The 13,033-nt window shown below is 43.0% G+C and overlaps 1 protein-coding gene across 3 annotated transcripts; it reads left to right on the top strand.

Moving 5' to 3' along the window:
* Positions 1-590: 590 nt before the first annotated feature.
* Positions 591-8,968, top strand: IDS (iduronate 2-sulfatase). 3 transcript variants are annotated; one of them, XM_042876823.1, is made up of 9 exons: positions 591-798; positions 2,149-2,285; positions 2,702-2,879; positions 3,653-3,741; positions 5,014-5,214; positions 5,579-5,749; positions 5,890-6,016; positions 7,534-7,707; positions 8,365-8,968. In XM_042876823.1, the coding sequence occupies exons 1-9, from the start codon at positions 591-593 to the stop codon at positions 8,862-8,864; spliced, it is 1,785 nt and encodes a 594-aa protein (XP_042732757.1). In that variant the 3' UTR covers positions 8,865-8,968. The 3 variants fall into 3 exon arrangements, with proteins under 3 accessions (XP_042732757.1, XP_042732759.1, XP_042732758.1); XM_042876825.1 differs by lacking the exon at positions 591-798 and adding an exon at positions 1,002-1,078; XM_042876824.1 differs by lacking the exon at positions 591-798 and adding an exon at positions 1,330-1,405.
* Positions 8,969-13,033: the final 4,065 nt, after the last annotated feature.

Raw genomic sequence — 13,033 nt, forward strand, 5'->3', positions numbered from 1 at the left:
GGGGAAACAACATGCGGGTTTCCTGTCCACTGAGGCCAGCAATGGGCACATCTCAGCCCTGGCACTGCCAGCGCCCAGCGCATGCTGCCTGCTGTACAGAGCATCCCAATGGACTGCATCAACTCAGCCCTTGGATCTCATAATAGTTCTGGACACACAGTACATGTTTAAAGAAAATGAGCATTAACTAGCAGCAGATCTGATTAACAAATGGGATGAGAGCTAAACTCAGAGACAACTTCTCTAAATATGAAGTGTAACGCACCTGACTTCCTCAATCCTCAACGCTGTGATCTGCATGGGGAAGACATAATTACCCGGGTACCATTCCCTTAACGAGAAGTAGCGTTGCAGTAAGTGCCTAGAGACTCCCGGTAGGACTAAACAGTGCTAAGAACACAAACCCGCGCCCTCACTCTGCAGCGCTGTCCTTGACAGACCGTAACGCCGCCTCAGCCGTACCGCAGAGCCGACCTGCCGCTCTCCCCGCACTCCCTCCCGGCCGCCCACTGCGCCGAGCGCTCCCGCGGAGAACCGCGGCCGGGCCGCGCCCGACGCAGCACAGCTCTGCGCGTGGCTACGGCGCCATCATGCGGGAGAACGGCGCGGCGACTGACCCAGGGCTCAGAGCCCCGCCGGGTCTGCCCGCTCCCGTCCCCGCCCCGCGGCACTGCGACATGGCGGCCGCCGCCCGACTCTTCCTCTGTTTGCTGGCGGCCCTGAGCGCGGGCTTCGCGCTCTCCTCCGTGGCAGCGGCGGTCCCCAGGCTCCGCACTCGCAAGACGGCGGGGCCCGGAGGTGCGGCGGGGCCCGGGTGGCTCTCGTCCTTCCCCGCAGCAGAAAGGGAGGGCCGAATCGGGCCGGGCTTCCCGGGGCTAGGGTTAAGGCGCCTTGCGAGGGCGCGGCTCCCGCCGGGCCGCTGCGTGGAGAGCCGAGCTCTGGGCGCAGACGCCGTGCTGCAGCCTGGGCTCCTTCCCGCCCGTGCTCCTGCGGGGCTCTGAGGGCTGCTGGCTGCCGGTGGTTTCTGTTGTGTTGGAGCTGTAGTACAGCGTGCTGCCTTCAGAGAGTGTTTAATAACGTACGCATCATATTAGATAGCTTGTTGCTTTATTTTACTCTGTTTGGAGCAGGATTATGCGGCTTAGTAATCCTCCTTTGGCCCTAGCTTGTAAAGTTCAAGAGGAGATAGAACCAAAAGACTGCAGGTTTGGTGTTGTGTTTTTTTTTTTTTGTTTTGTTTTGTTTTTTGTTTTGTTTTTTGTTTTTCTGTACAGAATTGGAGGTAGCTGAAGAAAATGCTGCAGAGGGAAACAAGGAGGCCAAGAAAGCCAACGATGGCATCCTGGCTTCTGTCAGCACTAGTGCAGGCAGCAGAAGCAGGAGGCGATCATCGTTTTGTGCACTGGTGAGGTCACAGCTTGGTGCTGTGTTGGGCCCATCACTGCAGTACAGATGTGGAGGCACTGGAGAGTGTCCCGAGGATGGGCAGTGAAGCTGTGAGGGCTCTGGAGCACAAGTGTGACGGGGAGTGGCTGAGGGAGCTGGGATGGGTCAGTCTGGAGCAGAGGAGGCTCAGGGGAGATCTTAAAGCACAGCTCCCTGAAGGGAGGCTGTGGTAAGGTGGCAGTCGGCCTCTGCTCCCAAGTAACAGCGATAGGACTGGAGGTGATGGTTTGGAGTTGCACCAGGGGAGGTTCAGGCTGGATGTTAGGAAAGATTTATTGTTAGAAAGAATAGAGAGGCTGCCCAGTTGGTGGAGTCACTGTCCTTCAAGGTGTTAAAGAGCTGTGGAGATGTGGCACTGAGGGACATGGTAGGGATGGGTTGATGATTGGACAAAATGATCTTACTGGTCTTTTCCAACTTTGCTCATTCTATGATTCTGTGAAAAAGGGAAGTGAAAGGGAAGGGAAGTTGTTCTGCCTAGGCCGAATAAAAACCTTTGAATTTGTGTTGGTTGAGGGATTGAATCCCAGTATTTACATTTCCTTATAAAGATATTAGATGTTCTTGCTGACTTATTTTATTTCTCTTCAGTATTCTTCCAGGTTAAATTTTCCAGAACATTTCTGGGCTGCATGAAGTCTGTAAAATAGCTTTTACTTGCTGAAGCTCAAGTTAGCATATCCTTATTTTGTTTCCTCTTAGATGGCATGAATGTCCTGTTTATAGTTGTGGATGACCTGCGTCCTGTTTTGGGTTGTTATGGAGATAACCTTGTGAAATCTCCAAACATTGATCAACTTGCTTCTCACAGTATTGTGTTCAGCAATGCATATGCACAGGTGAGATAAAAATGAAAATGTTTTCTCTCTGCAAAATACATGCTGGTATTATAACAGTAGGTTTTAGGCAGATCTTTGGAAAAAAAAAAGTATTTCATTACTTAACTACTTAAATAATTGTATTAGAAAAGAATGGTTATGCTGAAATGTAATGTATGAACTTTAGCATAGAGGAATTGGTTATCAAAGAATAATGATAAGTAGGTAAATGTATGTCTTGATAAAGTTTTCCAGTTGGGAATTTGGGTTCCCAATAAAGATGCTGTTCAGCCCAGCTTGAAGTATATCACTTTCACTGCAGTTCTGAGCCCGTGGATGTTTTGTCCAGCCATGCTGAAGTTGGTAGGTTGCAGTTGCTAGGTGTGCTTTGTTTCATGTTCAGAACTGATTTTCCTTTTGCCTGACTCTCTCCTCAGCAAGCTGTGTGTGCTCCAAGTAGAGTGTCCTTCCTTACTGGACGCAGACCTGACACTACCCGGCTGTATGACTTCTACTCCTACTGGAGAGTGCATTCAGGAAACTATTCCACAATGCCCCAGTATTTCAAAGAGAATGGCTATGTGACCATGTCTGTGGGGAAAGTTTTTCATCCTGGTAAGGTTTGAATTGTCATCTGCATAACATACCTGTATATGAGGTCTGTTCTTGAGAATGTGTGTGTATAAATGACATGATTTTTATCTGTATGGACAACTTAAATCGTTATCGTGGGGCAGATTGTACAATGGTTAAAGATTATCATTTAAGGCAATCTTGTGCTCATCTCTAATGCCTCAAGATTTATTAGATGACTACTATCTAATACATGTTTTCATGTGCTGTCTAGGGGTTATTGGAACAAATGTATGCCATTTTCAAAACACTTCTTGAAATTAGGTGTCTACTAAAGGTGAACAGCCGCATTGTCCCAGTTTTGCATACACACATTTCATGTTACGCAATAGGCTGTCTGGATCTGGAGATATAGACCATATGGCTGATGATACTGGTTAAATAGGAAATTTGGTTCTTTGGTTAAAAACTAATGACACCACTGACATGAAGAATAGTATAATACTTAGGTGATTCTCTTTCTGGTAAATCTTTACCCCAGAGCTTAACTTACGTGGGTATACAGATGTTCAGTTGATGAAAAATCTGATTAGGAATGTATATATTATTAGTTCTGTTTCTTCTGCTCCTAAAGTAAGGTTCTTTGAAAAGCTGAAGTGCCTTTCCTCAGTAACAGGTGTATTTCAGGGAAGATGGCCTACGTTTAAAATGTGGAGTTACAAATATACATATATTTTGAAAACAACTCACGTTTGCATTGGAGCTTCCCGATTCAGTGAATTGCTAGAGCACTTTTATGTCTTTGCTTTTGTCAGGAGTTTCATCCAACTACAGCGATGACTATCCATACAGCTGGTCCATTCCACCCTTTCATCCTTCTACTGAAAAATATGAAAATGATAAGGTAAAAGTGGTTTGTGGGATGCTAACAAAGAATGGTTTTCAGGTATAACAAAGTTCTTTGTGTCTAACAAAAGCCTGTGGTCTGGCTTTTGAGACTGTAACATTGGACAAGGAAATAAGTACTCCAGTTTGATGCTGCTGCTAAAACTTCCAAGGGAGGTCTGTACTCCATGGTAAGTTGTGTCATGTTAATTCATGAGCCCGTTCTGAATTGAACCATCTAGAAATTAGAATTTGGTAATGTTACTGAGATATAAAGATGAATTCAAGATAAAGTGATCTTAACCATGCGTCTAGGTCATGAAATTCTTTATCTGAAAAGTTATCAGCTTTCATGCTAGCCTTACTGTATTCGGTTACAAAACATTGTCATAGGATTGGTGAATTTATATCACAGATACAGAGCTGAGCCAGAGAGGGGAACTCATAATTGAAATAAGCTTTAAGTAATCTGAAATTTTGATTTGATTTTCTAGAGTGTTTGTTACTCTTACACATGGCCTAAAAGAATCCGTTTTACACTTGTGCACATACTGGGATAACGCTGTGTGCTGAGTCTGTAAATGTCAGAGCTAGGAGATCCAGCTGTGAGGGTACAGGCAGCCTTGGGGATACTTTGTTCTTGCATTTACTGCTGAAAAATACCGATTCTAACAACAGCATTTGTATCCACGACATAAATGTGTTCATTTATGTTCTCTTTATGTTCATTTAACAGCTCTCCCAAGCTGCCTGCTGAGGGCGCCTTTTCTTGGCAGCCATTTGTGCGAATCTATCTTTCCTTGCTGACCATAAATGGCTGGCACTTGCTCAGAAATTAATGACTCAGTAATAGCTTTCAGGCAGCTTTCTATGGGATCAGAAGAATCACAAAATGCATGTGTACAGTGTAACCAAAAGAACCCTGCTTCTTAATAGGTCAGAGTCTCTATTCGTTATAGAAGCTGTGTATTTTTTTGTGTAGCTACTTTTCATCTTCTGGCCAGCTTTAGAAAAGATTCTGCTTTTCTTTAGACATGACAATTGTATGTTTTGTGCGTTCATCAGCCCCTGAAACTTTCTGCCTCAGTCATCAAGCTGGTTGGTGCTTTCAGCGTTCATAGAAGTTGAGAAATTCATTTTTGCATATGATCTGCAGACCATTTATTGGTGAAAGGGTTGAGAAATGAATTTATTTGATAATTACAGAACTGAAGATTATTTCTTTGCTTGTACAGAAATTAAATTACATAACTGTTTTTTTTTTCTTTTCTTTTCTTTTTTTTTTTTAAAGACCTGCAAGGGAAAAGATGGAAGACTTTATGCTAACTTGGTGTGCCCAGTAGATGTGACAGAAATGCCCGGTGGTACTCTGCCTGATATTCAAACCACTGAAGAGGCCATACGCTTACTGAACGTTATGAAAACCAGGAAGCAAAAATTCTTCCTGGCTGTTGGCTACCATAAGCCACATATCCCTTTGAGGTATCCACAGGTGAGGAACCTAAAGCCTGTGGTGAAAGGAACTTAGAAAAGTGTTTTTCTTATTAAAACTGTTTCACAGGTGCTTTGTTATTATTGTTTCTGAGAAGAAAACTGAAAAACAGCCTTTACTCCGTGTAATTTTAGCAGCTGTGTTGAATTTCAGGATGTTTAATGAGAGAGTTGTGACCAGTTTTTTCGGAATTAATTAACATAGCAGTATAACCTCTTTATACTTGGAGGTGGGTGAAGTCTATAAACTAACTGCAAGAACATTAAGAAAGGGTCATGCAAGGAGAAATGGTTAATGGTTTGCAATGCAATTTTACAGTAGACCTTAGAGGTGAGGACAGTCTTTGTGTGCTTGCGTTGCAAAGGAATTTCTGAAGTTGTACCCCCTGGAAAACATCACGTTAGCTCCAGATCCCTGGGTGCCTGAGAAACTGCCTCCTGTGGCATACAACCCCTGGATGGATATCAGACAGAGGGATGATGTGAAAGCATTAAATGTTACCTTCCCTTATGGACCACTTCCAGATGACTTCCAGGTAAGCCGTCAATACAGTGAAGTCAAACTTCCATAACTCATTCGAATGCAAGGGAGCAATAGGCTGCTTTTAGATGTTCTGAGGTATCCAGCTTTTTTTTTTTTCTTCTTCTATTCCTTCTCCTGTTTCTTAATTTTCAGAGGCTGATTCGTCAGAGCTACTATGCAGCAGTTTCTTACCTGGATATGCAGGTCGGCCTGCTCTTGAATGCTTTAGATGATGTAGGACTCTCAAGTAGCACGATAGTAGTTTTTACTGCTGATCATGGTAAGCATCTCAATCTTCCTCCAGCTCACTGCTACTAAATTCTTAATTGTGAAACTCATATAAATATTAATTATTAATATTTATTAATATTAGGCATATTAATCAGACGTGTGTTTTTATAATGCATAGCAGAGCTGCTGTACCTTGTATATCTGGCTGGTCTGTCCCTGCTTCATGGACCGACACGGAGTTCTGTGACTGTGGCTCTGTTCCTCTGCAGGCACCTCTGTGTCCTTCATCAGGCTGCGGGTTGGCTATGAGTAATAAAGACAAGTGGGTGATGAGGCTGTCTGCCAGAACACTGGGCTGAGCTTAGTACATTCCCACCTCCTGCCCCAGGGAGTGACTTCTGCTGGGAGGATTGCTGCTAAAGGATTGCCACCATGTTGCCCTCTTTGCAATTTGTAAAGGGCATCTGCTATAGCGGGCAACAAGCTTTCTCATTAACCACTAAAATGTTGGGTTATTTTCTTTTTTTTGTATGTCATTGCTGCTAGCAGCATCTAAACTGATAACAATTTGTTTTCCCCCCTCATATTTGGGGTCTTTGGATTATGGGAAAAATACCTCAAGCTTGTAATTGCTTCAGTATTCTAACATTCATTAAGATAATCTTCCTGTGGTCCTCTTAATTGCCAATTTAATTAATTTAAAGTCATGTGTTTGGTTAATTTGGTTATTTTGGGTTTGTGAGCATGTCTGTGTAAAAAAAGCCCTTGTGAATTGCAGAGTAATAGAATTTACACTTCATGTACAAAAGAAGCTCTAGATGTAGCTCCTGACTTGCCAATCTGTCACTCAGTCTGTAGACCGAATTTCCTTCTTTCATTTCTTTATTTTTCTTTCTTTTTTTTTTTTTCCTGTTTCTCTTGCTGTGGTTAACTGTAAACAAGTGGTGTTTGTGGTGTTTCCATACCATGGCAGCAAAGCGAGGCAAAAAATTTTGGAAATAGTGAAGTTAGCAATCAGTCTGCCATGAAAGGAAGTCATGTTGGTGTCTCTTCCAGGAGGATGAGGAAAGCTAAAGAGATTTTACCTCTATTGCTTCCTTCAGGGTAGCATCCTGCTGTGGCAGTCTGGCTTAGATAGCAGATAGCTCCAAGGGATATTCAGTTACAGTGTAACTGGTATTGGAGAGCTGACAGCTGCACAAAGCTGAAACTAGTGCTTTGTGGACACAGTGTGGAGATCCCTGCAGGTGCGATGACTAACCCCAGCTCCTCTTTCATTCTCTTTTAATACTGATTTCCTAATTCTAATCTAAGGTAATGGAAATAGAGACAGGTGTAATTGTTTCCTTGATATGAGAATATCAAGTTGCAAGATTTACATGGCTGTGGAAATAGTTTTCGTATTAGAAAAATCTTGTTATGTTTAAACATAGATAGGTTATTTGCATTTTAATATGACCTTGGTAAGACTAATGGCCTCAACTGCCAAAGTCACTTTACAGTGAAAAAGAAGTGACTTCTAGATTACAAGTCTGTATCTGCTCTGAATTACACTCTGTCGTCTAGGATGGTCCCTGGGAGAGCATGGTGAATGGGCAAAATACAGCAATTTTGATGTTGCTACCCGAGTGCCGCTGATGTTTTATGTACCAGGAATGACGACTTCCTCTGCTAGTCGAGGAGGGAGAGTCTTCCCCTACCTTGATCCCTTTAGCCATATTTTAGGCTTGGTTCCGCAAGGTAAATTTTTGGCTTTGTTTGTTTGCACTGAATATATTTAAAAAACAAGGGGTGATACAATGGTGCTTCCAATATGAGCAGCTTCTCAGTGTTATTGAGCGTGCTTCTGTACTAATAGGGAACAAAGTGATGAAGGGAATGTTCCGTGTTTGGACACAGACTTTTACTATGGTTGGCTACACCTTCGCAGTAGATGCCTGCATTAACCCAGCAGGTAATTTAGGCATCTGCACTACAAAAGAATACTGTGGAAACAATGCTCAACCTCCCTTTTGTAGTGGCAGCTGCTTTGAAACAGTAATAACTAAGAGTTCTCTGTGTAGCACTGTGACATTAAGATCTGTTTTGATAAAGGCAGACACGTTAAACAGTTGACACTGGAATTTGCTTTGTGTTTCTGATTTTTTTTTCTCAAAGTAATGAATATCGTTGTCTTGAAGAATTTGCACATTTGAGAACTGTAAGTGCAAAAATTTCTTCTTGTTAAAATATGTATAGCCTAGCATCCTCAGAGCAGACTGCCACACCTTGATTGTTACTCCACAAATCTAGTACAGAGCACTTGCAATAAAATACCAATTTAATTATGTAAGTTTCAAATATGCACCAATGTCAAGTCATCATGTTCAGTAATATGTTTTTTGGTGTTTCTTCCAGGACGAAGCGAAAAAATGGTGGAGCTTGTCTCCCTATTTTCAACGCTTGCTGAACTTGCTGGCCTGCAGGTTCCTCCTGCATGCCCACAGACTTCATTTCGTGTTGCACTGTGCACTGAGGGGGCAAGCATTGTCCGGTATTTTAAGTCCTCTGAACAGACGGTACAGAAGGAGGATGTTTGTAATGACACTAAGAGGTGTTACAATGAAGAACCTGTTGCTTTCAGCCAATATCCCCGGCCTGCAGACACTCCACAGTGGGACTCTGACAAGCCGAAGCTAAAAGACATCAGAATCATGGGCTATTCCATGCGTATGGTTGGCTACAGATACACTGTGTGGGTTCGGTTCAATCCTGAGAACTTTAGTGCTGACTTTGAGGATGTCCATGCAGGAGAGTTGTATATGATGGTGACTGATCCAAACCAGGATAATAACATCTATAACAATACCTTGCATGGTCGTCTTTTAAAAAAAATTGTTGACTTCCTGAAGCATTAGGCATCAGGAGCTTTGTGTGGAGCACTTGCTTTTTTTGCTGTGACACCCTTCTGTTGTGCAGAAAGCACATGGACTGAATTAAAATCCTATTTGTAAAAAAAACACCAGCTAATGCTTTTCTCATGTTACAACTCTTACTAAACTATGCTAGTCAGTGAAATTACTTCTGCAGTTGTGTTGTATGCTTGTTTTAAAACATTTTTGGGAAGATCACATGCAGACTCATACTGTGAAACAACTTTGTGATCTTCAGTGTAGTAGTGACTGAAGAAACATTGGTCACTTGTGCTGCAGCTGCTGCGGAATGTGAAAAAAGAGGAACTTTTCTATTTGAAAGGCTATGCAATGTAGTAGTGAACAGGTCCTATCCAATCCACTTCACCCTGAGTTAGAGTAATCAAGGGGACATTTGGTACCAGTGAGGAACTGGGGTGTCATCAGCCTGGAGTACAACTGAGTAGAACTTCAAGGGAAATCTTACGTGTTTCATTGAAAAATGTTAAACATTTATTCTGACAAGGAGATACTCCTTCTTAACCTATGGGAGAGGGTCTGAATTTTCATAGTGTGTGTGAATGGTTTCATTACTAAAATGCTAAACAAGATTGAAGGGTTAATGTAACACCACGGTACTCTCCTGTGGTTTTTAGTGAGGATCAGTCCAGTGAGGTCCCACAGGTGAGAGCAGATGGAAACCGTTAGCTGTTGTAGTTTGCTGGTGTCTATTTGTTAAATAGCTTGGCACACTTGTGAGTTGTCGTGTCCTGTCACTTCTTATCTTCAGTGATAGTTACTTGGATATTTGTTTTCTAAAATGCTAAGTGGGGTTTGGCAGTTTATTTAGAATCATAGAATCACTCAGGTTGGAAAAGACCTTAAAGATCATCAAGTCCAACTACGGCCAATACCACACTACCTTAACTCTAACAACCCTCTGCTGAATCATGTCCATGAGCACCCCATCCAAATGGATTTTAAACGCATCCAGGGATGGTGGCTCAACCACCTCCCTGGGCAGCCCACTGCAGTGCTTAACAACCCTTTCTGTAAAGAACTTTGTCCTGATCTCCAGTCTAAACTTACTGTGGCACAACTTGAGGCCTTTTCCCCTCATCCTGTCACCAGTGAGAAGAGACCAACCCCGCTCTGCTGTAAGCACCTTTCAGATACTGGAGGAGAGCAATCAGGTCTCCCCTCAGCCTCCTCTTCCCCAGACTGAACAGCCCCAATTCCTTCAGTCTCTCCTCATAGGACACATCCTCCAAGCCCTTCCCCAGCCTTGCTGCCCTTCTCTGGACCTGCTCCAGCACCTCCATGTCCTTTCTGTACTGAGGTGCCCAAAACTGAGCACAGCACTGGAGGTGAGGCCTCACCAGTGCCAAGCACAGGGCAGGATGACTTCCCTGGTCCTGCTCTCCACAGCATTCCTGATCCAAGCCAGGATGCCATTCTTGGCCACCTGGGCACACTGCTGGCTCATCTTCAGCCCACTGCACATCAGCACAACAAGGTCCCTTTCCATCAGGCAGCTTTCCAGCCATTCCTCCCCAAGCCTGTAGGGTTGCCTGGGGTTGTTGTGACCAAAATGCAGGGCCCGACACTTGGCCCTATTGAAACTCATGCAGTTTACCTTGGTCCATCGATCCAGTCTGTCCAGGTCCCTCTGTAGTGCCTTTCTTCCCTCAGGCAGATCAACACTCCCTCCCGACTTGGTGTTGTACTGGACTAAGACAGCTAAAAACCTTTCATTTAGATTGAAGTTCTCTTGCGTTTAGCAGCACAAGACGGGAAGCAGTAGTTGTCTAATACGATGCTGGCAAGTATATTTCTGTGTGGCCAGATGATTTGAGGCCAGCATGATTGGGAGCTTGTAGCTGAAAAATGTTTTGGCTGCATTCTGTATTATCTAAGTCCTGGCTATGCATCATGCTCACTGCCATGAGCACTGCTCTAGCACGATGGCAGTATGACTTGTTGTTCTATCAGCCTGCTGGATTTCTATAATTCCATCTTGGTGATTGAGGCTTTCAGAATATCAAAATCTGTGCCTTAGCAGATAAGACCTTGTTCTGAATGCTAACTCCTGCTTACATTCTTCAGTGTACTGTTCTTCCAATTCCTACAAAAAGAAAAAGCCAGCTGTTATGTGTCTTCCTCAGATAAATTGACTTCAATATCCTAGAGAAGCCACAGACATAACTTTATTTCATTAAAATCCATGTGACAGTCTTGCTCCTAATTAATGTAGAGATACTCTCCATGAATCTGATTATCTGTTAGAAGACAGCAGTTATTTAGTGCCCTAAACTCAATTAGAAGAATATATTTCTTATGAACTTGTCATTTGTTTTACTCAGCTTGAGATGCTCTGTGTTCTGCAGCATTATCAATCCAGATGAGAACGTATGCTTCCTTCACTTATACATGTATACTTCGATCCTCAGTTGGTGTGAAATACTGCAGCTGCATGTAGCAGATCCAGTGTAGCTATACCAATTTCACACTGGCTGAGGATGTGTTTTATTGACAGTGGTGCCAGGCGAAGATTTGGAGTCTGCAGCTAGAGCTGATTATGTCTCTTGATATTCTTACCTTCAAAGGCAAATCAAATACTGGGAAAGTTGGGAAGTTGGGGTTTTTTTTTTGGTTTTGTTTTGTTTCTTTCTTTCTTTCTTTCTTTCTTTCTTTCTTTTTAAATGTATTGAAGCATTAAGGATTAATTTAAGTCTCCAATATGCTAGGTCAGTAACAATACACATTTAAAATTGCTCTGGCAAATCGATATTGTCTTAGATGCTGCCTGAGCATCGCTTTGTTCTTCTGTAAAAATACTTCTTAGGGGATTTAACCTACATGCTGTAGTTTTGGGAACCTATTTGCATAGCAACGTTCTTGTACGTACTGCTATCTATGGCTTCTGTCATTTCAGGCAATTTGATATTTTTCAAGTGGAGATAAAAGGTGATGAGTACTTTTTTTTTCTTTTTTCCCCTCAAGTCTCAATATTGGAAGGGAAAAGCCATCCTTGACCTTCCTTAATCAAAATCTGGTAATGTTTTTAGGGGACGTGAAACAGAATTGTATCTGACAGCTAGTGAATCAAGACACATATCCACATGCTCAGAGCAAGGACGTTCTTGAATAATTGCACAAGTCAATGAGCAGGACTGCAGTCCACCTAGCAAGCAATTTCCTTCTGCCTGCTGCTGTTTGAGGCTTAACACTTTTTTAGGACATGAGTGAAGCACACAGTGAAAGATCTCTGCTCTTAGAAGCGTTGTGTGAGTTGGATTTGTTGTGGAATTTTTTGTGAGAAGTACGACAGCAGCAGAAGCAAAGGCAGGAGACGTTTCTCAAACCAAAACACTGCTTCCACTGGAGAGCCTGCACTCTGGGTTTTGCTAGGCTGAGCAGCCTCTGCTGAAGAGCAAAAGAGCTTAACAGGAGCAATAAAAATAAAGTGCTTTTGTGAACAATGCTCTCTCTAGAGGGAAGGAGGATGCAAGTCAAGCATCAGGAAACAAATAAGATACCAATGCTGACCCTATTTCTCTGGCTGGCACCAGAACAGCTGGAAGAACAGCATGATGCTGCATCAGCAGGAATTGTTACCTGCGGTATGTGTATAGAGAGATTCCACTGGGGACCCTGGAGTAGCTGTTGTAAGCACTTGGCACAAAGCAGAGTCAATAAACAGGCCTCTGTTAATAAGTTAATGTACAGGGAGCAATTAAGCGATGCATTTGAAAACACTCCTTAACCAGCCATAGCTCAGTCAGTCATAACTCTGAAGTTTCTAGAGTATAGCTGCACAGCGTTCTAAAGTCACGACATACAAACTAACAGGAATCATTTAAAAATTAAGATGACTGTGTACTTGGGTGTATTTTGTAATATTCGAGTAGAATGTTGACAACTTGCTGTCTGCAGAGGTAGGGTTTGGGTCTAATTTCCAGCATGCTGTGCATGCTGGGGTGTGTGGAAATGTTGCTTCATACCGCACTGTGCAACAGATTGGAATGCTCCCTTTGGCCTGTGTTCTGCACTTGCTGGGGGAAGTAGGGCATATTTGAATTAATAGCTGTCTGTGGGAGTTGCAAATGTTTCTGTGCTGTGAGGCAGGCAAAAGCAGCTGAATGTCATAGTTATTGGTCAGAAGCTGAGTAATT

Source organism: Lagopus leucura, unplaced genomic scaffold, assembly GCF_019238085.1.
Source record: "Lagopus leucura isolate 7727_CA_CO unplaced genomic scaffold, USGS_WTPT01 Super-Scaffold_100016, whole genome shotgun sequence".
NCBI classification, from domain to species: domain Eukaryota; kingdom Metazoa; phylum Chordata; class Aves; order Galliformes; family Phasianidae; genus Lagopus; species Lagopus leucura.

Coding starts and splice junctions, on each gene's coding strand:
- IDS (XM_042876823.1), top strand. CDS start 591: ATGCGGGAGAACGGCGCGGCGACTGACCCAGGGCTCAGAGCCCCGCCG. Junction 2,880..3,652: donor GGGGAAAGTTTTTCATCCTG/GTAAGGTTTGAA, acceptor TGCTTTTGTCAG/GAGTTTCATCCAACTACAGC. Junction 5,215..5,578: donor TCCCTTTGAGGTATCCACAG/GTGAGGAACCTA, acceptor TGCGTTGCAAAG/GAATTTCTGAAGTTGTACCC.